General features: G+C 43.1%; 1 protein-coding gene across 1 annotated transcript in view; it reads left to right on the forward strand.

The window, feature by feature from the left end:
* Positions 1 to 25,985, forward strand: part of ABCA12 (ATP binding cassette subfamily A member 12) — an 84,164-nt gene that overhangs the window by 40,277 nt on the left and 17,902 nt on the right. Inside the window, exons 19-39 of the mRNA XM_030486202.1 lie at positions 301 to 440; positions 1,022 to 1,141; positions 2,271 to 2,361; positions 3,679 to 3,858; positions 5,296 to 5,611; positions 8,171 to 8,285; positions 9,621 to 9,950; positions 10,827 to 10,896; positions 10,997 to 11,131; positions 11,824 to 11,979; positions 12,739 to 12,916; positions 14,466 to 14,684; positions 15,333 to 15,529; positions 15,898 to 16,058; positions 17,665 to 17,889; positions 19,039 to 19,177; positions 20,500 to 20,752; positions 21,993 to 22,079; positions 23,207 to 23,294; positions 24,840 to 24,967; positions 25,861 to 25,948. Of these exons, the coding sequence (XP_030342062.1) occupies positions 301 to 440; positions 1,022 to 1,141; positions 2,271 to 2,361; positions 3,679 to 3,858; positions 5,296 to 5,611; positions 8,171 to 8,285; positions 9,621 to 9,950; positions 10,827 to 10,896; positions 10,997 to 11,131; positions 11,824 to 11,979; positions 12,739 to 12,916; positions 14,466 to 14,684; positions 15,333 to 15,529; positions 15,898 to 16,058; positions 17,665 to 17,889; positions 19,039 to 19,177; positions 20,500 to 20,752; positions 21,993 to 22,079; positions 23,207 to 23,294; positions 24,840 to 24,967; positions 25,861 to 25,948 (3,416 nt within the window). The remainder of the gene's footprint in view (positions 1 to 300; positions 441 to 1,021; positions 1,142 to 2,270; positions 2,362 to 3,678; positions 3,859 to 5,295; positions 5,612 to 8,170; positions 8,286 to 9,620; positions 9,951 to 10,826; positions 10,897 to 10,996; positions 11,132 to 11,823; positions 11,980 to 12,738; positions 12,917 to 14,465; positions 14,685 to 15,332; positions 15,530 to 15,897; positions 16,059 to 17,664; positions 17,890 to 19,038; positions 19,178 to 20,499; positions 20,753 to 21,992; positions 22,080 to 23,206; positions 23,295 to 24,839; positions 24,968 to 25,860; positions 25,949 to 25,985) is intronic.

Below are 25,985 nucleotides of genomic sequence, written 5' to 3' on the forward strand. Positions count from 1 at the left end.
TGTAGTTTTTCCAAACCTGCTGACATTATTAGCTCCTCTGAGTTCACAGAACTCCATTTAACCTTCAAGCAGAGAATCTTGGCTCAAACAGTGAGACTCTTGTCTTGAATTCAGCAACAGGAGATCTTAGGGGTGGATTGCTTTTGTCAAGACACATTATATCAGTCAGTGAAGAGGGCCCTGAAGTCATTCACTGGACACAGCCACAAACTGGGCAGATGGGAAGAACCACACTGGTAGCTTTCTCATGTCTGGTCTATTTGTGCTTTGTGCACTTTCTTTGTTTTTCTTCCCTTGCAGCACCATTTTGCTTATCCTTTTACCTGGACTTGGTCAAGACCCCAACTGGAGCTTTAATTTGGTCTTTTTTAAAACCTATGATTTTTGGGAAGATCCTTTACACACCAGATACCGTAGAAACTCGAGCAATCATGGGAAAGGTATGGCTCTCTTTACAACACATCAGGATATGCCCACTCAAAAAGACTGTAATTTATCTAGCACGGGCTTGTTTCTCTGAGAGGCACAAGTCTATTTTCTGCCTGTTTGGAGTATTAGTTAAATTATCTTTTCCTAGTTGCATTGCTGGTCATATGAGTCATCTTTTGCCTTTGAATGACTCTTACCTCCAAAAAAATTGCTGTTGGTCTAATATTTGTAATACAATTTTTTTTAAGGCTTTCAGTTTATGAAGAGGTTTCATCCCCATGTTTTCAGCCAATAACAGAGAGGTGTGTCCCAGGACAAATGCTATAACCAGTATTGTTTGCAAGCAGACCAGTGGTAGAAGGAAAGCTGATATCCAAGACATACTCCAAATGCCACATATGGGGCCGTATTTTTACGTACTTACATCCAAATCTAGTTTGTTAAGGGGCATTTTGCCAAACAGTGATAAGATGCTAAGAAAAATCCTGGGGAAATGAAATCTGGTCTTAGCTGTTTTATTGATTTATTTATTGTTTAAATGCTGTAAGTTAATGAATAAACGAATCCTTGTATGTTGTGGGCTTTTCTGTAGTCTAACGCAACGTTGAAGCAGATGGCTGATATAGCCCTGAAGTCCCAGGAGTGGCTGGACAAGTCTCCTGGCATCATGAATTCACTGACTAAGTTAAACCAGACAGTTCCGATGATCAAGGTATGAGATCCCACCTGCCCCATCTCTATCACAGGAGGGAATGGGGGGATGGATTTCTTCACTGAAAGTGGGGTTCCAGGGACCTCAGGGACATCTTAGGTCAGCTGGGGAGACCCTTCTCAGGCTTTTGACCTGGACTTCACAGTTTCTGTGCCTGCCTGCCTGTTCCTGCCTCAGAAATACCCCTGGCGCACCTTTCCATGCAAATCCTCTTTCTGAAATGATCTGTTTGTAATATGGCCATGCTGAGGCCTGCTGGAGGGCTCAGATGAGCAGGGAATGCTCTTCAGTTTGTAAATTAACTTTCTGCTTGATGGCGTGATCCAGCCAGCCAAGACCAGGCAAGAAATTACTTTTTCAGAAAATGAAACAGTATCTATAATAAGCATGTAGCTCTGGGTACACACATAAGAGCTAGAAGATGCCTTTGTACCTCAGTGACTGTAAATAAAATTCCTTTTTCCCCTCCTAAGGAGCCTAGCCTTGCTTGGATACAGAAGGCAGAAGGCTGTGATGTTTTGCATACTTGCTTCCTGTTCTGCAGTAAAAATTGTTGCCTTTTCTTACAAAACTATGAGAAGTTGCTCTCCGGAACCCTAAAGCGTTAGAAGTTCATTTCAGTGGCTGGAGTTCATTGTAATTTCCATGGCACTGAGAGAAAATCCAGAGTGGACTATGCAAAAGTGAAATGAAACATTCTCTGCTGACTGCACTTATTGGTGGAATAATGAACTATTCAGCCCCCCAAAAATTTGTCTGCTGGTCTCCAAGCTAAATTTTGGTTGCCTACCCTTTGTGTTCACAGGACTTCAAACAGACACAAAGGAAATTTACTGCACTTTTAGAATAACAAAGATTATCCATGATTTTTCCATGGGACTCATGAAGACTCAATAGACAATCCTCTCTTGACTCCGAAAAACACTAACTTGGACTCACATTTTCATTGCTAGCATTTCCCCATCCTGATACACAGAGTGATTATATGGAAGGTCAGGAAAGGAGTAGGAGGGGGTTGCACAAATGCTCAGTGAGGGCAAGCTGGTCTGTTGTATATTAGAAATACACTGAATAAGCTCAGAGGGCTTCTGGTCAAACTGATGCTTTTTTTCTTTCTGCTTGTTGATAGAACACCCTGAAGAATCCCTTTGTGCAGGTTTTCATCAAGCTGATGGTGGATTTGGATGCAGCTGAACTGCTGGCTCAAATAAACGAACTGGGTAAGCTGGTTCACATGTGCTGCCTTCTTACTTGTACTTCAGGTCTCCAGAGTCACCAAACTGCAGCCATCCTCTGGTACAGCTCTTCTTTGGCCAGTATCAGATGCTGTGGTGGAAGGCAATCTCAGCTGTGACTCAAAAATCTCTTGGGTTATGAGAAAAGACTCTTAGAAAGCCAAAGGGCTTGTATGAAGAGATGTTTCTTGTGAGTGTTGAAGGGATAGTAGGATGGGAATCTCTGCAGCTGAGTGTGGCCACTGGAGGACACTGTTTAGCCATAATTATGACTTCAAAGGAGTTACCTGTGACTCTGCTGGGAAATTTGGAGAGCTCACTTGCGTCACATAAGGGTTCAACTTAAAAGTTTTCCAGAGCAGAAAAGCAAGGGATCAGATCTCTAGGCTGATAAAGCCAGAGACATCATTACAGGAGATGCTCTGCTGGAATTTGCTGTTCTTTGGTGGTCTCGCATGGTTCTGCAAGGTGAGAGTTGCTGATCTGCACTGTGGGAATCATCAGCAACCAGCAGCGGTGGATACCTGCACAGCGTGGGGATCACAGTCCCTTCCTAGCTGGTCTTAGTGTCCCTACATGCTTTTTCAATGAGTAGCCATATATGTCAACATAAATCTGGGTTAGGCCAGCAAACCCCAGCATAAACCAAGAGTGTTTGTAGTCTGTTGCAGTCAGAAAGATATTTGCACACTGTTTGTGATGACCCCTGTGTTATTTCATGAGTAGCAGCTCCTGACTGCCCATAAAGTCATCATGGTTGCAGCAGCTGTTCCATATTAGTTACACTGCATTATGCAGTCACCTTTTAAAACAGCCAGGAAACAGCAGTGTCTTTATTAAACTGTATTATCAGGTTTAGTACACACATCAGCACAACAGACATAACTTTTCGTTGATGTGCTTGGATAAAGCACATGCTCCCCTGAGACAGAACAGCTCAACAGACAAGTTGATTACATCAAAACCCGTAAGATGTGGAATGAATGGGGAACATCATATGCAGGTCTAAAACCTCACCAGGTTAGTAGCATCTTCTGATTTGGGATGGTTGTCACATCCTGTTGCTGGCATCCTCCCAAAGGCAAACTCACGAGCATATTACAAATGATTAACATAAAAACTGGGTCAACAGCATGCCTTCATTGCACTGTTACATGCAGAAATGTTTTAATGTTCAGTATAATGGGGTTTTTTCCTTCCTTTCTGGTGTCATTGTTAGTGTAAAGAAGAGAATGATGTGGAGATTTTTTTGCTGTGTGTAATGATGCTACTGGTTTTGCTTGTGGGTTGTTTTTTTTTCAGATGATATTCGACTGGAATTGCAGAACAACTCTGACATTGTGGAGCAGCTGAACACACTGGCTACCCTTGCTGTGAATGTGTCCTCCTGCGTCTCATTTAACCGCATTCAGGCAGTCGGAAACTTAGAGGAAATGGAAATGGTTGCTAAAGAGCTCTTTCTGAAGAACGAGCTTTTCGCAAGTATGTGACAGTCTTGAATGCCCCTGTAAATTAGCTTGGTACAGGGTGGGAGTCCAGCATAAGAAGTTTGGCTTTCCATCAACAGCTCCCACCACACAGCAATTGATCTTGAGCCAGTGTGTGTGCGACCTGCACACTGAGATCTCCCTGTGGCAGTGTTTTACACTCTCCTGTTTATACCTCCTCTTCTCTTACAGCTCCACTGTCTCTATAGAAAGCCTGTGGTCAACTGGTGTTTTCTCTTGGTTAATTCTCAGTTTGAATGACACTTCACTGCCCTTAGGAGATCTTCATGACAGCTACCTTCTTTCAGGCCTCCATGGGAAAAGATCTTTAATCAAGAGAGAGATCATAGAATCATTTAGGTTGGAAAAGACCTTTAAGGTCATCGAGCCCAAATATGGGACAGTTTGATTTATCAGAAGGTCATAAAGCTGTTGAGATGTTCCAGCCAAACACTGTAATATTAGATTAGGTCTTCTCAGTCACACTTTTCACATTGTGGGATCAAATTGCAGCTTCAGAGAATAGGAACTTATATTAATTTATATTAACTTATAGTAATTTGATATAGTGACACAAATGTGTCTTAACTTTTAAAGAATGCCCAATTTCTCCTCAATTAGGATTTACTTATAAGTCCTATGACCTGTTTGGGTTTATATCTCATAACTGAGGAGTAAATAGAAACTTCTTCTTTTCTTGGAACTTCACACCCTCATAATACTTGTCTATTCCCATAAAAGCAGTTTTCTTCCATGATTGTCCTCCGTTCCATCATATGCTTTATATATGGAATAATCAAGAGAAACATTCTGAAGGGAAAAACTTCTGTTGCCTTTATTTAAGCAAACATTTTAAAGGAAAAGAGTCCTGTCTGTCAAACTGCATCCACCTCATGCCATTTCCTAACAGGAACCTGCAAAGCTGCTATATTGACGTCTTCTATATGGACATCTCAGCTTTGCAGGACTTCGTGTGGGCACAAAAATATGTGTATAGGTTTTCATGTCACTGCATGAGCTCTGTTGATAGAGTACCTTTGGGCACGTTCATGAGTGCATGTGCTGAGTGACACACCTACCAGATATCTGCCAGTCCATGTTAGCAGCAAGATTTTTCCAAATACAGCCAGTTATTTTGAGAGCCTTTGGTTTTTGAATGTTCAGTAGGAAAAGACTGAAAGGCTCTGGGAGTGCACACCCAGAATCACTGGTCACATTTGGAAGTACGAGTAGCTGCAGTGATGTATTGTTTCCACTTCTAGACACTTGATAAGCAGCTTACCCATCTAAGCATTATTTGTGCAGCAAAGAAATGAAATGATGGACTGTAACATAGAAAAGACATATAAAAATGAGGATTTTCTATGTATCCCTGTGTACTGCTCCTGTGATGTCAGCTCTGAAGGAAAGCCTTTTCCCTTTCTGTTCCAAGGTATAATTTTCAAGCTGCCTTCAAGCCATAGCAGCCCTGGACGCTCAGTTCATGGGGACTTGGCCCTCCCTCCTGTGCTCAACTACACCATCCGAATGAGCAGCAGGATCACCCAAACCACCAACAGAATCAGGGAGCGCATCTGGACAGTGGGTCCTCACAATTCCACCTCCCAGAGCCAGATTTACAGCCGGGCATTTATTTATGTCCAGGACAGCATTGAAAGAGCCATCATTGAATTACAGACTGGCAAGAAGCCAGAGGAAATAGCTGTTCAAGTCCAGGCCATGCCTTACCCCTGCTACAACAAGGATATGTAAGTTTGTGTGCCCTTTGTCTTCATGCTTTGTCTAAGCTCATCTTGTCTGACTGGTGGAGTTCACCAGCTGCAATGGTCTCCTTAACACCATGTTCACATGGCATAGAAATAATTTCATTTTGTGTTTTGTTCTTTTGGTTGGTTTTTTGTTGTTGTTGTTGTTTTCCCAAGGATCTGAACAAAAGAGGAAAGTTTGGATTCTAGTATAAATGGTCTATATTTAGTTTGCCTATCTTTTGTTTTCAGCGCTCTGTGTGTACCTGAATTGTCATGGCAACTATAGGTTTTACAGCAGGTGAAATTTGCTGTCCCTGTTGGACTACGCATGGTGGAACTGAGACTTGGGTTGGCAGGACTTGGGTTAAATACCAAGTATTGGCTTGTTCTGCATGTGTTTGCATGCGGAAAATGCAGCAGAACTTAGAAAATGTATTTATGGGGCAAAAAGGAGTCCCTAGGTTTATGTGCTTTGTTCATGGAAATTGCTATCCAGCTGTGATATTTGTTATTCATTCCAGTGATTCTAGCTAATGATTAGTGTATAGTGAATAGTTCTCAATACAGGTGCCTCTCAGATGCCTCAAGAGGGAAGATAAAATTGTACCATTCATCTCTGCTATAATGAGGGAGGACAGAGAATCTTTTGATGTGCTGAGTTGCCAGGTTAACAGCCTCTTATACAGAGCAGTGCAGCATTATCTGTGTGTGGACCAGAGTAAGTTTTGAAGGGTGAAACAGATCAAAAAGTTTTGGATCATCTTCCTTTCCATTCATCTTGAGCCAGATCTGCAGCTAGTATAAACTGCATCTCTGCCAAGTGCAACAGAGAGAAATGAATCTCTCACAGCTGAGGACCTGCCCCTCTAGCAAGGCAGTTTTGGTCTGTGTTGGAAAGCTCCTCAGAGTTATTACCCTGGCAGCAGCTGGTGGCCAGACTGAGTGGGAAGCACACAGGGAAGGGATTTCAGTGTCCATCAGAAAGCTCTGAAGGATCTTCAGCAAATAGTATTGGTAGGTTGGGTGATCACTCCATCCTGACACGAGTGTCTCCTTTGGACCTAAGGTACAGACCAGACGTAGGAGCTCTTCCTATTGAAAAGCCTGCACGTCTACTGCGTGAGCTAGAAGATTATCTGGGAGCTATTGCTATAGGAGCTAGAGCAGATCCATTAATCTCATGTGTCAGCCTGTCACTTAAGAGAGCTGGGGACCTATAACCTCTTCTCAAGAGCAAAGTGCCTGCAAGTATGCAGGCAGTAAGCATTCAGACAAAGTGTCAACTTCTTGCAACAGATATGTGGATTATTGCTGTAAGATAGTTTTGGACAGTGATTAAGTGTCTGCTGGAGGCATTTACAGCACTTATCTGCTCCTTTTCTTGTTCTTGGGCTGCTGAGAAAAATGCCTGCCTTCAGGTTTCCCTCCCCACTCCAGGTTCAGAGAGACACAAGTTTGCTCAATTATTAAAATAGCCAAAGGCTTTGGATTTGCATCCGGTAGTAGTCATAAAATGACTGTTTATCACTTGTTATTCCATAGTTACCATCCCGTAGGGAAAAGGGAATACATATACACCAGTAAAGAGAAGACATTGGGAAATGCTGAATTTTTAGTAGACTAGAGATCCTGTATAAGGTTGCAGCCAAAAGGCCCCAAACAACAAAGAACTAGTAGAAATGCCTCTTTGTTGTTCTTTCTCAATATGGCTTCAGTTGCGTGGAAGCATTTCCAAAAGCTCTGGTTTATGGGAGATTTTCAGCTTTACAGGTAAAAAGAAATTAAAAAACAAATGTAATCATATTATTTTCTTCCTGTGATTGTACATTAAACTTTTCCCAGGAATAACACAGATTGTTTTAAGCCAGGTTTAGAAATGAGGGGGGAAAGCCTAAGCCCCGTAGATACAACAAAGTGAATATCCTGCTATAAAAACTTGCTTTCCATCACAGGAGGAGAAGTTTACTGTTGGCCACTGTAGTCTTTTTTTCTGTGCACATTTGGCACAAGGAAGAAGGTTTTAACTAAAGTGAGGAGCCAAGAATTGTGAAGCCATGCTGTGGACCTGGATCCCTAATACCCGTCCTGTGGGGTGATAGGACGGACACTCTGAGGGAAGCACCTGTATCCAAATTCCGGCCCCAGGAAATATGGCCTGATAGCAACATTTGGCCATTATATCTATTAACAGAACTGGGAATTATGGCTGGCTGCTGGTTCCAACTGGGATGCACCCCATCAGGAAGCCAGGAGATGCCGCTGGCTGTGGTGGCTCCTGCTCCTGGTGCTGATGAGCAAAACTTCCACAATACATCTGGAAATCCCTCTGCAATTTGAATAAAAGAAAAAAGGATTTGAACAGTCAGGAGTTTTGTGAATGGAAAATCCAGTGCAAGGGCAAAATAGCCATTTTTTAAATTATTAATTATACTCCCCATTTTGAAACATAAGCATGTCTTTTCCTGTGCCAAAGTATTATTCTGACAAATATATTCTGTATAAAGGCTTAATCCCCAGAACATTCTGTATTCAGCTAAAGCCTGCATTTGCCTTTTACAGGTTCTTAACCAGCGTGACCTACTCTCTTCCATTTGCTCTGATGGCTGCCTGGGTGCTGTTTATAGCTGATTTTGTTAAAACACTTGTTCAAGAGAAAGATCTGAGGCTTTATGAGGTACGGTGAAACCTTCTGAGGCGTGCAGAATTATAAACAGATTTTCCTTATTAGTGGGTAGTATGTCTCCTGTGCAATATTAAATGGAGCAAAACAAGCATTAGGGAAATAATATTCCAAATACCTATTGTTCGACCTGCAGTGTTTGAATTCTGACATTGTAACCAAGCCCAAAACAATAGAAATGCAGGGAATTTGCCCTTCAAATGGTGAGAATACTGCTTTGCAGTTCTGAACACTGGAAACATGGGGGCTTCACAAAATTACAAGTTTTCTGAAGATTTAAAGCTCTCTAAAAATTGACTATGAGTCGTACCTATTGGGGACAAAGACATGAAAAGTTACTTATTTCCTATCCTTGAAGTTATTATACTTAATATTTCAGAAGGTGTTACATATTACATTAGCTCCTCTGAAATGACGTTTTTCATTCAGCTTGCCTATTGGAAAAGAAATGACGTTGAGACCTAGGGAATTTGTTAAATTAACTCAGGTTTTCGGTGCAAACACCGTCAACAGAGACGAGCAGCAAAGAACTTTTGTAAAACTAAGCTTCAGTAAGCAACAAAAGCTCAAGCAGATTTGGTTTTTATCCAGTACCATGGAGACAAATACTGATTCACCAAAATCATTTCCAATAAAGGGCACTCTATGAACTGTGATGAGATTGAAAATGAGTGAACCCCAGTGGCTAGCTGACAGCCCCATTAGTTTAGGGAACCCAGTTTCACTATCTCTAAGAACCAGGGTGTCAGTAATCTTTTTAGGTTTAATAATCTACAAGAAGACATCAGCACCTGTAGTTTCTTTTGGATTTATCAGTACAAATTGACAGTTTTATACAAGTCTTGTGGACTTGATCGTCAGCTAGTATAAATTAATACTGCTTCCTTATAACCATGGTAATTTAGCTATTGTGTGTTGTCTTGGAGTTGTGTGAGAAGTGGTTTGGTTTCAAAGATATTTAAGAGCTTTTACACTCAAGCCACTGGACCAATTAGCATTATTTTGAAGAATAACCAAAATGTTTTAGAAAAATTACAAATCTAAGGCCAGAAGTCGCTCTGGAGCTTGTGGGCTGCAATGCTTCATACTTGCTGATCCAGTCTGTAGTGTTCTTCTGCAATGGGCTGCTTTGCAATCCTAGCGCATTGTGGAAATGTGAGTGCATGGTTTCTCCTTGGTTATCAATTTGCAGCTGAGTATGAAAGAGCATGGTTTGGTTGATGCTTTGTTTAGAAACTGAAAAAAACCCAGCAGTTCAGTATCAGCACAAAGATCTCTTAATGAACACTTCTCATTTGTGATTTCTTTTTTTCACCTTTCTCTCTGTAGTACATGAAAATGATGGGTGTTAATGCCAGCAGCCATTTCATCGCCTGGTTCATAGAGTGTGCCATCTTCCTACTAATTACTGTCACCTTCCTCATCATTGTTCTAAAAGTGGGTGACATCCTTCCCAAAACGAACACAGCGCTCCTGTTCCTGTACCTTATGGACTACAGCCTGTCCATCATAGCCATGAGCTACTTCATCAGTGTGTTCTTCAATAACACCAATATAGCAGCCTTGGTGGGCAGTCTCGTATACATCCTCACCTTCTTCCCCTTCATCGTGCTTCTCGTCATTGAGAATCATTTGAGCTTCTCTGTCAAGAGCCTGCTGGTAAGCTCTGCTTTTCAGTAACAGGGACCATGTGTGTCGAAGCAGACATTCAGCTTCAATAAACTTCAGCTCCTGTTATAGCTCGTGTCACAAATTGTCATGGTTGAGCACCTTTCTAAATTCCATCAGTGAATGTTGACAGGTACAACAAGAGAGTTGGCCATGACCTGTTTGGGGGGGAGCTGGAATTAGTTGTGTCCCATGGCTGAAAGCACTGAACTTTAGAGAGTTCCCACCTGCCAGCTAAAGAGTAGTCTGAGCTACGTACCTCGCCCTCACAAACTGCAAACCAAAATGGGTTACTTTCAACCAACGTGAACAACAAGTCTGCCTCAGTAAGGAGATTAGGCTGTGAAGGAGGGCTGGCTCTGCTCATTGCTGGCTCTGCTCATCCTTTAGTTTCATGTATCTCAAATTCCTAGCTATGGAAATAGATGTAAAGTGTTGTTTCTTGTCAAGGGTAGAAATAGGTAGGTATTAGGTTCCAGAAGCCAGGCTTGTTTTGAGTCACTCAATTCAGGAAAGAACAACTATTAGTGCTAGTGGTAAAACTACTAACCACGTAGCTGGTAATTCTCAAGCACTGCTGTATTTCAAAAGCCTAAAATAAAGGCCTGTATGAGGGAGGAAGTTGGGTCCTAGGTGTGAAGCAAAAGAAAGGCAGGCTCTAAGGAGACATTACAGCCCAGCACCAGAAGTACTGCCCATCAGTACTGAGCCGGGCCCAGTGCTTTTTGTGACTACTGGAGGGGGTGGGAATGCTCATTTTTCTGGCTACTGAACCAAGCTAATGAGGTTCCTGATTGTTGACTGACTTGGTTTCTCTTTGAGATTAATTCATCAGTTCTTTGTTTTCAATTTTTGTTTATTCCACAGAGCCTGTTGTCTCCAACCGCGTTCAGTTACGCAAGTCAATACATCGCTCGATACGAGGCACAGGGCATAGGTATGTTTATTGTAGAGAAAACTAGGCTTTGACTCCCACGGCTGTGACATTTCAGTAACTAATATGGAGCCTGTTTGTATTTCTGAATTCCTTTCTGCAGGGCTGCAGTGGGACAACATGTATAAGTCCCCGATGATTGGAGACAACACTTCCTTTGGCTGGATGTGCTGGCTCATTCTGATAGACTCTTTCATTTACTTCATCCTGGGGTGGTATATAAGGAATGTTTTCCCAGGTAAGCGTACAAAACATTGAGGCTGGTGCTGTGCCATCTCTTTTGGAAACGAGTACAACACTGGCTGATTCCATGGTTTAGGCAGTATGACAGTCTGCATACACAGGATACCTCTGTTTCTAGATCGAAGGGAGCATGACTTTGTGGATGTCTGACAGTATTAATGGAACTGAGACAGAGCAAGGGAGAATTAGGGCTCCTCTGCTTACCACGTGGGTAGGTGGATCTCCTGAAGAATCTGAAGCCAAGGACATGGGAGGATGTGTTTGCAGTCTGGTGGGTGAAAATGAGAACAGAGCATGTTAGCCTGCATTTGTCAGTTGAGTGATTTCGTGTTGTGTAACTTATATCATTTAATTTCAAAAAGTAATTCCTGCCTAGGGCAAGAGCCAGTACATTTGTCTTCTGCTTTTCTTCCCCACCTAATGAAGCAGTCTACTGGCATACAGAAACCTACCCAGTGGAAAATGTAAAGTACTCCTGCCCTCCAGCTATGAAGTTACTCAGAATAACAAATTAGTGAATGCTTCCTATTGTGCCAATCAGGCAAGTTCTCTACCAAGTATCAGTAGGATGTGAGCAGATCAAGAGGGGAGAGATGTCTGAGGAGTTTCTTTCTGCTATTTTGAGTGCACCCTGATAGCGATACTTCCTGGGAAACAGATACCTGAATGAGATTCCTCTTCTTGCAGGTAGATACGGCATGGCTGCTCCCTGGTATTTCCCATTGCTTCCATCTTACTGGATTGAATACAACAGTTACCTCCCCTTCTGGAATGAGAAACAAAGAGGCCTTCTCTTAACCAAGCTGATGTTAAGGAAAGAAGCCACCCTCAACAGTAAGATATGTATGTGAATGCTAGATGGGGTAGGGATACTAACATTTATTTTAGGTAAATGAAGCCAAGTTTGTAAAAGGTCACCATACTCAAAAAACACATTTCTATATTGATCATTATTTGGTAGCACAGGAAAAATTGGAAGTTATTCCTTACATGAATGGAGATTTGGCTTTTAATTATATTTGTTCTTCCTATTTGGTTTGGAAATCCATACTGATTTTCAAAGGCATCTTTGTGTATGCTGTAGTTGGGCAGTTACGTTAGGTGCATATATCTCAGGCATACACTTTTGTTTGTGCAAGCAAATAGAGGTTTCCACTTGACAAAAGGGATGTGTGCTTCTTTGTTCGTCTCTTTAAATATTTAGCCTGTAAAATATTGTGAGATTGCACGTAAAAGCTTCCTGATTCTATCTAACTGAAAATAACTCAGTAGTTTTGCTGTATGTCCTCTAATTTTCTGTGCTCGCTTAGTATAAATTTAGTTAGGTGCTGTGAAACATCTAAACATCAAACCTTTTCAAAAGTGATTAATGCTTATTGTCAGGAGTTATTAGAAGCTGCAGAAGTAGAAAGGAGAAATCCTAGGGAGCTCAAAATGATATAGATCCTGTGAAATGTTCTCTACATTCCTAGCTGAAAGGCACCTACTTTTGCTGTATTTTGGTTTTAAAAGCCCTGCTTATCTCTGAGGTGAAAAAAGTAGCACAGATACCTGCTGCAGTACAGTAACTGTCCTCTGACCATTCCCTTTGGTGTGTGAAAGGTGCACCCCCTCCTCACGTGGAACCAGAGCCCACTGATCTCGCCTTGGGAGTCTCCCTCTGTGGCATAACAAAGGTTTATGGATCCAAAGCTGCAGTGGATAATCTCAGCCTCAACTTCTATGAAGGGAATATCACTTCCCTGCTGGGACACAATGGAGCTGGGAAAACTACAACCATGTGAGTATCCTTTAAAGCTGGAGGGGTTTTTATTCTGTGGGGCATGATTGGGTGAACAAGAGAGCAAGTGGGGCTGAGCAGTATTGGGAGACTGAATAAGAGACTTTATTAGGCCAAATCTCTCTGTAGCTTTATCTTGCTCATCGATGACCTCAGCAGTCCCTTCATCTATTAGAATTAAAGGTTCTTTTCTGCTTAGGAACATGCTTTTTGATCTGGTAGCAACCTGTAACGCACAGCACAGCAACTGTTCTAGCGTTTTGTTCCATTGCACTTTGGTGCCCGGGGTTAGGCTGTTCTGAAAGTTGTGGGTAGCTTGTGAACACACCAAAGCAGAAGCGATATTAACAAGAAAGCTTAATAAAGGTATACTTGAGCTGTACAAACTCATGCACTGGCTGGGCTGGAACGGCAGTTCCATGGGTTAATACGCTGGCCTTTCAGCCCTTCCAGCCTTACCGTTTATAAATTATTATTTGTGTTGCTAGATAACAGCACTAAAACAGATGTGTAGAACTCTTCTCCAGTGATATTTATGTGCATCACTCTGAAAGCAACATTAAGCTGATAAATAGAAGCCTCAGAAGAGCCAAACCCAGTAAGACAGATGTGTGCTTCCTCTCAGCTTGTTATCAATTCATCTTGTATCCTGTTTGAAAAGTGTAGGCAAAGGTGATATGCAGAAAAGTAAAATAGCTTCTTGAAACTTAGTGCAGGCTTCAAATCCTAAGTAAGGTCACAAGTTACTTCTTCACTTTTTAATGATGGTTAAAAGTCTCAGGAGAGAAAGAAACTCTGGGAAGATGAAGGGCAGTCTCAGACATATCTTCTCCCTTTAGTCCCTGCAGGACAGCAACAAAAGTGACCTATAATATGCAAGTAGTTATTCTGAGCAGAGGGTCTATTTGACTCAGGTCTGTTGGGTATTGCTAGGTAGTTTGCTTTAACTAGATGAAAGTGCTGCCCACTGTGAGGTGTCTTGTCTGGAAGTCCTCTCCCATTTGCTGTTAATAATGGCAGTGAAATGTTACTCACACACGTCCATGCTCTGATGTGGTTAATAAGATGAAGACGTGGTTTTCAATCTCTGTTGTGGTTAGCAATATGAGGTTGTCTGGATACTGCAGACAAACCTCAAAGAATGGAGATTATCTACATTATATGAATGTCCAGTGATTAAATTGGAAGTCAAGGGCATTCATGAGTATTGATGTGTGGGATATGCAATGGTCTGACTTAGGGAGAGGAAAGCTGAAGAAGACAAAAGTACATACGAAAAGTAGCCAGAGTTCAGTGTGTGAGCTTGGTACTCGCTCCTGAGCTCCCATGAGGGATGCCAGGGTGTCCTTTGATGTTAGCTGGCCACTGCTCTGCCAAAGCATGGTCAGAGAGCAGGAGCAGCAGTGGTCAGTGGTCCCTGACTGGAAGAAGTGTGATGGTAATGTAGGGAAACATTGAAAGTGATGATAGATACACGACCATGTGAAAAACTTAAATATGGCTTTCTCCTTTTCCTGACTTCCTTTTCCGTTTATTTTTTCCCTTTCAGATCTATTTTGACTGGGTTGTTCCCTACATCATCAGGTACTATCTTTGTGTATGGCAAAGACATCAGGACTGACCAGGAAGTTATCAGGAAGAACATGGGGGTGTGTATGCAGCACAACGTGCTGTTTAACTACCTCACCACAAAGGAACACCTGCTGCTCTACGGGTACATCAAAGTCCCTCACTGGAGTAAACAGGAGCTCTACCAAGAAGTGAAGAGGTACAAAAATAGGGTTGGAGAAGGGAGAGGGGGCTGTCAGGATTACTGTGTGGTAGTGCCATCACCACTGCAAAGCTCAAATGAGTGTTGGAGAAGTGTTGCAGATCCAGCATAGAGTTCAAATAACGCCTTGGTCTGTCTAGAGGAATATATAGGTATCTGTGGCTGTAAGAAAACAATGTCTCTTCTCCAGGGGGTTTACAAGCTTCTGTGGCTATTCTTTGGAGATGAATTTATAGGCCTAAGGATCTAGTCCTTGCTGCTTTACAATCTTCCCCCGAAAGAGGTTTAATCAACCAGTCAGAAAGACGATGTCGATTTTATTGGTTTTGTGAAGAACTGAAGCAGCCAGAACATCCCAGGGAGTTTGGATCTTGGTGCTCTCAGATGATGAGCTTGAGCCTTTAACCTTGACTTGTCAGATGGAAACTTTGAAAACATCCTAAAAAAAATGCTTTAGATTAAAGTCCCAGTGATTTGAGCTTACAGGGTGAATCATCTCCCTGCACTGTGACCATTCAGGAGAGCACTCCATACTTGAGCAGTTTCTCATTTGCAGTGGGGGGGAGGTTGGATATTTTCACATTCCCTGCTTTTTAAAGATGCCTGAAGGACAACCTTTGGGGGTTGTTTTTTCTTGTTTCAAAGGACTTTGAAGGAGACTGGACTGTACAGCCATCGCCACAAGCTGGCTGGCTCCTTGTCTGGGGGGATGAAGAGGAAGTTGTCTATAGCTATTGCTCTCCTGGGTGGATCAAGAGTGGTGATACTAGATGAACCGACCACAGGAGTGGATCCATGCTCTCGGAGAAGTATTTGGGAAATTGTCTCCAAGAATAAAAAAGGTACCATCACGAGACAAGATGCTGCCCAGGGGCAAAGGTGGTTCGTGTCACTTTTGCATATATGATATCAGTGGCTTTGAACTGTGGGTTTTGGGGATGATAGAGAACAAATTCTGGGAGACTGTGATTTTGCAGACTTTGAGTGCATCCTGCTTGGTTTCTGTAAATTCAGAATGTCATGTGAAAAGTAACTACCATAATAGACAATGTACAATACAGTAATTTCCAGCTTCTCTCTGATGTTGCCTGTCGTTCAATTTCACTACTAATTACAAAAAAACCCAGTCAATTTTCACCTAATACTTCTCAATCAGTCTGATGTAATCCCATGTGTTTGTGGTGGCTGACATCAGCTTTGTGTTTTCCAGGCAGAACCATCATTCTCTCAACACATCACTTGGATGAAGCAGAAGTTCTGAGTGACCGAATCGCCTTCCTAGAGCACGGAGGGCTCAGATGCTGTGGTTCACCATTCTACCTCAAGGAAATGTTTGGTGATGGATACCACCTGACACTCACAAAAAAGAAGGTTCATGTCTGAGCTGGTCCTAAATTTTTAGTGTTTTGGGTGGGAAGCAATCAGTTGTATAACAGGAAGGAAGGAGGCATGTCACAGTGTCCCACAGAAATGAAACATGCTGCAGAAGGTTCATCTCAGTCTTAGATGTCTGCAGTGGAATGGTTGTTCCAGTAGACTTTCCCTTTTGTGGAATAACTTCTTTATACAATTGCTTTGTGCCTGGGTAAAAGTGGAATGTCTGAAGCCCTTGGTTTTGGCTACGCAGGTTCAAAAATACACTGTGCTATTTCCTCGGGCTTGCCAGTAAGATCATTTTCCATATGCTTCAACCCCTGAGATACCTGGGTTACAGTGCACTCTGCTCCAGCTCGCGCTGCCTGTCCCATGCTGGAATTTACACACTTTCTTCATAAATACATTTCCTTCAGAAAGACAGCCTATATGGGGAGTTCCCCGAAACACAGCGATGTTCAGCGCCTCTACACAAAGCCTTGCAGTTGTGATAGACAAGGCAGAGGTCTGAACTTGAGCCTCCTGAATCCCAGGTGCACAATGCAGTCCTCTTTACCCTCCCTTCCCCACTGAGCCTTAGCTCCCTTTCATGTCCCGTGAGCATGGTCACTGCAGCAGGCACTGCTGGGGGTAGAGGCAGAGACTCTCCTGTTTGCAAGCCTGCATGGAGCTGAGCTAGAGCTCTCAGCAGCTTTGTCTCTGAGGGGGGCCATCAAGGCTTCTTCAGGGGTGCAGGCACATATTGACAGGAGCTGAGTGACAGATCCAAGGACAGTAGGGTACCAAAGAACTATTGAGGATCCGGATGTGAGCATGCTGCTTCTCTGTGAGAGATGCTAACAGAACATGTGTCCCCCCCACTTCCCTCAAAGCAGAGAGAGGCTCTCCAGCAGGACCAGTGGACCAGCCCCTGTGGCCCTTGGAAAACAGGAATGTGCTCTGCTTTGTTGAGAAAGAAGTTCCTGAGGGTTAAAGGCAAGGCTGGGTGCAGAGCGTGAATTCTGAAGTTTAGAGAAATAAAGCAGATGGGAAGAGCCCATCGATAGCATCTGGCCTGAGGAAAAATGTTCTGCTTGCAAGGAGGGGAAAATCTGCTCTTGATATAGCATTTGTTACAGTGCTGTTGGTAGTCCCAGCACACAGAATAATGTGCAGATACTGTAAGAGATCAGCCCCTCTTCCAAATTGCTGGCAGTATAGATAAAGAAAATGAAAAAAGATCCATATGCAAGCCCCATTTTTCATGGGAAAAAGACTGTATTTGTGCTGGCAGCCAAGTTCAGGTATCAGCTTCTTCTCTGCTGTACTACAAACGCTCTAGCTAGTGCAAAGTGGTTGATTCAACCCAGTCCCAGTATCCCTGTAGACACAGGGAGCCAGCACGGTCTTGTCTGGACCAAGGCAGGCACAGAGCACACCTCCCTCTTCAAGGGCCAGAAACCCACTTTCATTTCCTTTTGATATTTACCTTGAAATGTTGCATGCCTGGCCTGAGACCACCTATGGATTATGCTCTGGGTCAGCATTTGGGCTAAATCCTGCAGTAGGAAGCTTGACCTCACAGCCCTCTCAGTGAACACAGAGTGTTTTCCTCCTTTTTCAGAACATGGTAGAGGAGTGTGACACCACAGCAGTGACCTCCTTGATCCAGTCCCACCTCCCGGAGGCTTATCTCAAGGAGGACATTGGTGGAGAGCTCGTGTATGTGCTTCCCCCCTTCAAGTCCACAGTCTCAGGGGCCTACCAGGCGCTTCTCAGAGCCCTCGATACCAGCCTGAGTGATCTCCACCTTGGTTGCTATGGGATTTCAAACACAACCGTGGAAGAGGTATGAGCTCAGGATCCACTTGATTTAATGAAATGTTATGGAGATTAACTTCACAGCATTGTGTAGCTCTGCTTTCTGGGCTAGATGGTGGCATGTTTTGGATGAGAGGGTTGCCAGCAGGAGAAGAAGTGGTTTGGTTGTTCACTGTTACACTTACAGATATGTGAGTGTGTAGATGTACTCATAAATCTATATGTATAATAATGCACAAAGTGTACCACTGTCTCACCTTCCTAACAGTTTTTTGATCATTTTACCTAGAAAATGAGATACTGGAGTTAAACTAAGGAGAGAGGGCAGTGATGTGTTTCTTTTTGAACTATGCTTTTTGTCTTTGTGAATCTGGGTTTGCCTACAGATGCAATCAGCAGGGAGGGAGTTCATCTAAATGATGAACTTCAGCATGGATGCTGTATTGGACAAATGAGTCAGCTGGTGCATCTTGGAGTACCATAGGCACCTTTCTGCTCATGGGAAATCTCTGGTCCAATAAACACAAACATTTAGTTGAGTCAGAAACAAAAAGTAAATGATGAGCAGTGACGACCTTCGTCTTGCAGAAAGGAGAGAGGGACGTTTTTACCTTTCTGCTCAGAAATTCTTGCTTGATTTTAAGGTGTTTCTGAAGGCAGAAATAATGAGCTGTACAGCATGTGCAGCTTGGGTGGCACAACTGTGCCCATTCCCAGCATGGAGGCAGCTGGGACTGTCAGAGGCTAGAGGGGCAAATACTCCAGGAAACAACCCTCCTTTTTCCCTCACTAGTGCCATGCAGGGAGAGCAGTCTGTGTGCTGCTCACTGTGTGAGTGTGGAGGGAGTAGAGTTATGTAGGCCCTGAGCTGAAATGCAGCTTTGTTTACACCTACTGAGTAGTCATGTAGTAGGTGTTACTAGGACAAGGTAAGTCCAGGGCAGCTGCTAAGTTTTGTTTCCACTGCTGCAGCAGGAGGTGACAAGTTGCTGCACAACAATTTTATACTGGAAGAAAGTGAATTTCCCTCACAGAGCACAAAGGGAACAGAAAGAGGAGCGTAATTCACAATTGCTGCACCGACTATAGCTACAAAGTGGAAGAGTGGATTCTGATTATTATTTTGGTAAATGGAGTCATTTGGACCAATTTTCCTTCATATTTTCTTGCTTCATAGGTGTTTCTCAATCTGACAAAAGAGCTGGTGAAGGAGCAGAAAGAAGATGCTGCTCTGCCCCAACAGCTGCCTGGAGCCAGTGGTCAGATTGGCAGTGATGAGATGTCTATGAGCACGGATATGTTCACAGAACGAGATGGTACTAAATTATGTCCAGGTTTTATTCCAGATTGGTTGCAGATGCAGACAATGACAGATGGACTGATTTGAGCTCCCTATGTTCTTTCTTTGTTGAAAACCACATTTCCCCCAACCAAGGAATCACAAAGCAAATAAATCATTAGAAGTACAGCACTCAACAGTTGTTTAGATCCACTCATTCAGAATAGTCTGAATCACAGAATAAATTAGAGGGGTTTTGTTTGCATCCACCTTCCTTTAAATCGAGCCAGGTTTTAATCTAATCAAATATAGTATGTGGGTGATAGAGCAAATGTATACCTCTGAAAGTAATTGCTGTAATTGATGTGGAGGATTATTTCTACATAACTTAGTAGAGTTGGAGAGAAACTTTGTGTAAACCCCTCAGCCTGTTGCAAAAGCAGCACAGCTCTGAGCTGGGTCCTCCTCATTGGTTTTTGCTGTGCCCCAGCCATTGCAGTGAGGTAAAACAGCTCAAAGGGCTAGGCAGTGGGATAAATTAATGTTTAGAAGAGAATCAAGCTACACCAGTGTCTCTAGGGGGTTTAGAGCTGCAGAAGGTGGCACAGCCCAAAAATATGCAAGTGTCTGGTTGAAATGCTTTCTCAGAGCTGGAACATTTTTTGTACATACAAATACACCATTAGGAAGGCATCCAAGGGACAATGCAGAGGTATTTTTGTACTCGCTTCTCAAAGCTGCCCTGCCCTGTATATGTTACTGTAAACAGTAACTCATATGCGTAGTGTTTCGTGTCACCCCTAATAAGAGCACCGAAAAGGATTTGCTTTGTGTTGTATAGCTTAATATTTCATTAAGAAGAATAGGTTGCACAGGATTAGGCTCTGCTTTTAGTATATCACAACCCTTCCATGCAAAAGATCAACTGGTTTTCTTATTTTATGATTAATTCGCTTATTGATTTGTCTAAGGACCTGCTTTCTAAATGATGACAATTTTCAGTTTGCAAATATAGGAGAATAATATGTTTTCCCTGTAAGCTGCAGCTGGCTGGGCAGGAAGTAGACAACGTGTTGCACCTGGACACCCATGTTCCTCTTGTAGTATGAACTCAAAATGAATTCACTACATGTACGCACTTGAAATGAAACAAAACCAACGGTGTTACATGAACTCATAAGCCAAAATCTGAGTCCTATCCCAAGCCTGACCACTGTGTATTTTCCAACTTAATATTTGATTTGCTGTCTGTAAAGGAGCGCAGGAAGCTGAATATACTCCCAGAGTACTATAACCATCAACTCCCTGCATTTCACAAATACCGGTCCATGACAAAACGCATTCTTCTTTTGTACCCAGATCAGCTCTTGATTAGATCCAAAAGCCTGCAGGGTTTGCCACTGCTGCTTAAGAAGACATCAGCACTGTTCATTAAGAGATTCCACCATACCCGGCGAGATGTCAGAGGCTTCATTGCTCAGGTCATCCTCCCAGTCCTCTTTGTGATGGCTGCGATGGGGCTTGGGACACTGAGAACTAAGGAGACTGAATATCCTGAACTGATGCTTTCCCCCTCTCTGTATGGCACATCCGACCAGGCAGACTTCTTTGGGTGAGTGGTGGTGTTTGTGATCCTTGTAAAAAGCCAGTTTCACCATCAGGATTATTTATAAGTGCATCCAGTAGAAAACTGTTACCCAGATGACATGTAGCTATGTCATCTGTGTAGTTACGTTACGCAGGCACATGCAGAAATCCTGTTCCTAAGGGATCTCTGCAGGAGATGGCTTGGCTCAGGCCAGCAATCAGAAAGCTTTAGAAAAATAACCTCTCATTTGGAATTAACTGTGAAATATGTGAGGAATTTTCTTTGTGTTTCCCATTGGAGTCTTCTGTCCTTGTTACAGCCATACCGTCCCATGGGGATTTCTAAATATATATACTTTTGCCTCAGTGTGAAATGGAGGTCCCCACATCAGTTGTCTTCAACATTACAACTCTGGGATGAAATTCTATCCATCTTGTGAACTGTCTGCATTACTCTCCTCTCTGTGGGTACAAGACTTGCTTTCCTGCCCAGACCCCACTAGTCCAAGGCACGTAGGCAATTTAAAGGACATGCACTTTTTCAGTGCAATTAAGATGCCGCCACTGAATTATTTCATTGTGCTTAAAAATGTTATATCCAAAATGATTATAATTTGTTTCATTCTGATTTCATGATGTGAACTGCTGTCTTCAGCTGGTAGTTCTCAGCTTTAAGTCAGAAATAGAAAATGTAGCTCTAAAGCAATCATGCCTGCTCTTAGGTGTTCTTTCCCAGAACTACTCATGCTGTTCCACTCCAGTCCTTCTAGATGGGGGAATGAGCCAGAACTGCATGTCTCAGTCCTATGTTCCTCATGTTCTCTCTTTCTGCTGATGGACGATAGCTAGAGAGCTGGTTCAAAAGCAAGAAGCATCTTCTTGAATGACCAAAACCTAAATAGACATCACAGATCAAAGAGCTGATTGAGACAAGACTGGAGGTAGTGACTGAAAATTGCAGTAGATGCTCTTCCCCTGGAAACAGAATTTTGATTGTCCAAAAGTTCATCAGTATCTTGCTTAAATCTAGAGGCAGCAAATCACTGGAGTAGCTGTGCAGCTCTAAGCAATGAGCAGTCTTTTTAAACCTGTGTGACAGTCCTCATGTACTGCATGTACTTAAGTGATTTGTAGGGCAGGCACCACAAGTAATTATTTATTTAACATCTTAAATCCCGTTTCATTCAGACAGTTTTTCTCTGCTCAGTGGTAGTGGAAGTATCTTGAACATTTTCCTGTTTTCTTTTATCTTTGTTAAATCTTAGGAATTTTAATGAAACCACAGATGCTTTAGTTGCTTCGATGCTTGGTTTCCCTGGGACGGATAACACATGCATGAATGAAAGCAATTCGTAAGTAGTTCTTGGGTTTCTTGCATTTGAGTTCTGAATCTGCAAGAGAATTGACATAACATTATCAGCCATATGCAGAGAAAAGGAAAAACTATCTCCTGCCTCTCTTCGCATTGACTTGCAGACTCTTCCAGCTCATTAGGAGATGCCTGACTGGTCTTTTGCAGACAGGAGCAAGCTTGTGCTGCTCACAGACTTGAGCTGGTGGGGATGCAAGTCAGTTCTGAGCAGGAAGCTGTGTACTCATGATTGGTGCAGAGCAGACCTCAGCCCTGCATGTCTCCCATGCAGCTTGGAGTGAAGGCTTGCATCTGCCAGCACAGAACTGGGAAACTATACTGTGCTTTAAGGCTGAGACTGGGAGTTCCAGCCCAGTCCCAGCGCCTTGACACTGATGTTCTTCGCTTGCCTCAAGAAGTGTTCACCACCACAAGTGAACTTATTCATTACTATGAGTGGTACGGAAACAGCTTTGGTGGTGGCAGGATGCCGGAACAAGAGCAAGCTATTCTTATATTTGGGAAGTAGTCCTTACCTCCCCAATAATCCCAATTATAACCCTGAGCTACACCCAGACAGTTCTCTGTGTAGCTTTTGTTATCTGTACCTAAAAGCTGTGCCATGAGGGCTGTTTTGCCTGCACATAAATTTTCAAGGAATTGGTAGTAAAATCCTGGGCAGACTTGCATGCTCATGTGTGCCATGTATCTGCAGGCAACTAGTTATACCGAGTGTTTACAGTGACTGCCTGGTCAATACAGTCCATTGCAGGACTCCTCAGTTATTGCAATGACAATAGGTGTCATTTCTGCACTCTTAAGATGATTTTGGCCTGTATATGCTAACTCCTTACACTGTCTACTGTGGGAATGAAGTGGTGGCTGGATTCCTTCTGATCAGCTGAACAAATGCAGGCACAGAGAGCAGTAGTGAGGGGTCTCTGCTGAGGGGCACCAAAGGCAGCAGGAGGATGGGTATTCCCTGAAGCACCCAGAGCTGACAAGAAGCTCTGCTTCTCTGCTAAAGCTACTCCCTGCCATCCTTGCTGTCATCAAACATGACAGCAATTAGCATCGTTTGCACACCTGAGCATAGAGAACCTCAGAGGGAAATGTGTTCGTTTTCAGGCAGTGTTTAAAGGTGCTTGGCCCGTGGATTAGCAGTGGAGACCAGAGAACTGAGTATTCTGCCTGCAACTGCACAGATGGCATCCAGGTAATTTCAATAAAACCAAAACCGAGGAGGTTTGGGGGGATACTTGGGAGGCCTTTATAAGTTGGGAGTGGTTTTGTGGGCAGGCATGATGCTAAGAGGAGCTCAGTGTTCAAATTCCTCCTGTCTCTTTTTGGCCTGTTGATTTTGTACACTGGATAACTACTGTGTGCACCAGTTTGGGGACAGGAGAGGAAACAGCAACCTCAAAAGATTTGCATGCTGATATAGCTGCCTTGCTCCCCGTGGTGGGAAAAGGTTTAACAGTGCTTTTGAATGTTGCATGATTGTCCCATTTAGCAGAGGTGAACATGTATTCAAGAGGAAAATTTCTTCCTATACAAGCACTGTGATTTTATGAAAGCACAGCCATTACTGCTGTTTGCTCTTCAGAATTTAACTTTATGCAAAGTCTAGATCCATCGGCTTTTACTCTGCTCCTTATTATAAATAGTGATGATTAATATTGGCGTTATGGTGGTACATACAGAACCAGATAGGAGCACTGCTGGGCTTAGTATCTTCACAAGCACATGGGGAAAAGGCAGATTCTGCCCCAAGGATGTTACATTTTTACAGTCCAGTTTGAAGCTGAGCTCTCCTCCCTCCAGTGCTCTACACCTGTTTTCAGCCTTTTTACCAGTAGGAAATCAGGCTCATGGTGCAGCGTGATGCCATTTGTAAGATAAAGCATGTACTTACTTGAATGTTCCTAGTCATTCCTTAAAATGCATCTATTTTATGTGGTTTTCAGGACATACACTTACTTTCACATCATTAAAAGTATTGGCACCATTAGTCCGGGAAGTCAGGCTAATGTTCAGAGCTGATTCTCACCCCTAGCAGGCTGTGCAGGTGTCCCTCAGCATGAAGCAAGCGATTTTGTGTATTCTGATGCAAAGTTGTGAACAGAAACACAATGCGGGAGGCCAGGGGTTTTGTTATGGATGAGCTGAAGGAAGCAGCCAGCATGCTGTCTGGTAGGACACTTCAACCTTAGGAAACAGTCAATGTGACTTTGACCCTCAGCTTGTTAAATTACATATTCAGGGCTAATCAAGGCTTCTCTGAAGCTTGGGAAAATATTCCCAATGGCTGACAGTAAAGCAAAAATGTGGAGTGTAACTGCTGCGAAATGCAAGATGAGACTTTGAGGCCACCACAGAGTTTTCTGCTCTCTGAGTTGTTTTGCCCTCCGCAGTTGTCTGTGCAGTCACTCTGATGCTCTGCTAAGTAGGATCAGCCTTAATTCAGCAAAAATCTTCCTACATAGCATGAAGCACATCTCAAGGTCTCTCTGATGTCAGTAGAACTGAAGTGTAGATTTAAGGAAAGGTTGTTTTTAAGTACTCCACTAAATATGTTCAGGACAGCGTGCAGGGGTGTAAGCTGTGTGTCGTTACACCTCGATTGGTGAATCATCAGCTTCTGTAAGAATCAGTCCCATGACTAGAATGTTGCCATTGCCAGCTCTCAATCTTGTTCTGGTATGCTAGTTTTCAATTAAAACACAGACATTAATGGTTTTGTTCACTTGTCTCTGCTCAGACATGTCCACAGACGAACTACACTCCCCCTCACAGAAGGACCTTCTCCACACGGACACTTTATAACCTTACAGGGCACAATGTGGAGACCTACATTCTGGCAACCACCAAAGACTTCCTGCAGAAACGGTACAGCATAGATTTTCTCTGAGTTGCACTGGGAGCAGCCTCTCATAGGTATCATATCCACTGTGCTCAAAGAGGTGACAGTGCAGTGGGGTTTAGAAGGGCCTCTCTGCTGATGGTCTCTGTGAATCTGGTGAAAGGAGGTAAAATGTCCTGCAATTTTGGAGTTAAAGATAAAAAGGTTCATGCGAGTGCTCTGCTCGATTATAACAGAGATAGCCTAGAGATAATGTGTCAATCACCTGATATGTTGATGGCCGAATCTGCAGACAAACCTTTGTCTGACTCAGAAATGCTTAAAAAGAGGAAAATCTGACGCAGCCTGTCATGAAGCAAACCCTGGGGAGAGACTTTCCTCCAAGTTTGAGTCTCTGAACAGTCCCAGTGTGTGCTTCACTTAAGTGCATCTGTTCCAGTGAAATTAGAGGCTGAACGTTTTCTTGCACCATGGGGCTGAGCTATTAGTGTGTCTGGACTCTGCAACAGAGCTGCACAGCATGTCTTGGGGCAAAAATAGCCTGTCATTAAGGTTGTCAAGGAATATGTTCATCTGCCATTGATGTCAACTGAGCTGCTTGTCTTCTGGGTAAGCAGCTGTCATCTTATTCCAATGAGGTAGGGTTAAGAGGCCACACAGCTCCAAAATGTTTCTCAAATGGAGGCTTTCAGCACAGTTTTGTGATAGTGCTGCTGAGTTTCTCTTTCCCTTTCCCCCCCCAAAAAAAAAGGGCTGTTGCAACAGTGGTGGCATGGCCACACACTACATACTGGGATAAGTTCTTTTCAGTCAAGCTTGAATTAACTGTGGTGATAGTGGCATGCTAAAATGCACCAGCCAAAGGGATTAAAGCTTTTGAATGAGGGTAGCAATGCATTTCCTTCTGGTTTTCACTCAGGTATGGTGGCTGGAGCTTTGGGCTGCCTTTGACAACAGATCTCCAGTTTGATATCAGGCCAGTGCCTCCCAACAGAACACTGACTAAGGTAACTAGCCTCCATCTGCTCATCCTAGCCTGGGGTG

This window comes from Strigops habroptila, chromosome 5, assembly GCF_004027225.2.
Source record: "Strigops habroptila isolate Jane chromosome 5, bStrHab1.2.pri, whole genome shotgun sequence".
Lineage (NCBI taxonomy): Eukaryota > Metazoa > Chordata > Aves > Psittaciformes > Psittacidae > Strigops > Strigops habroptila.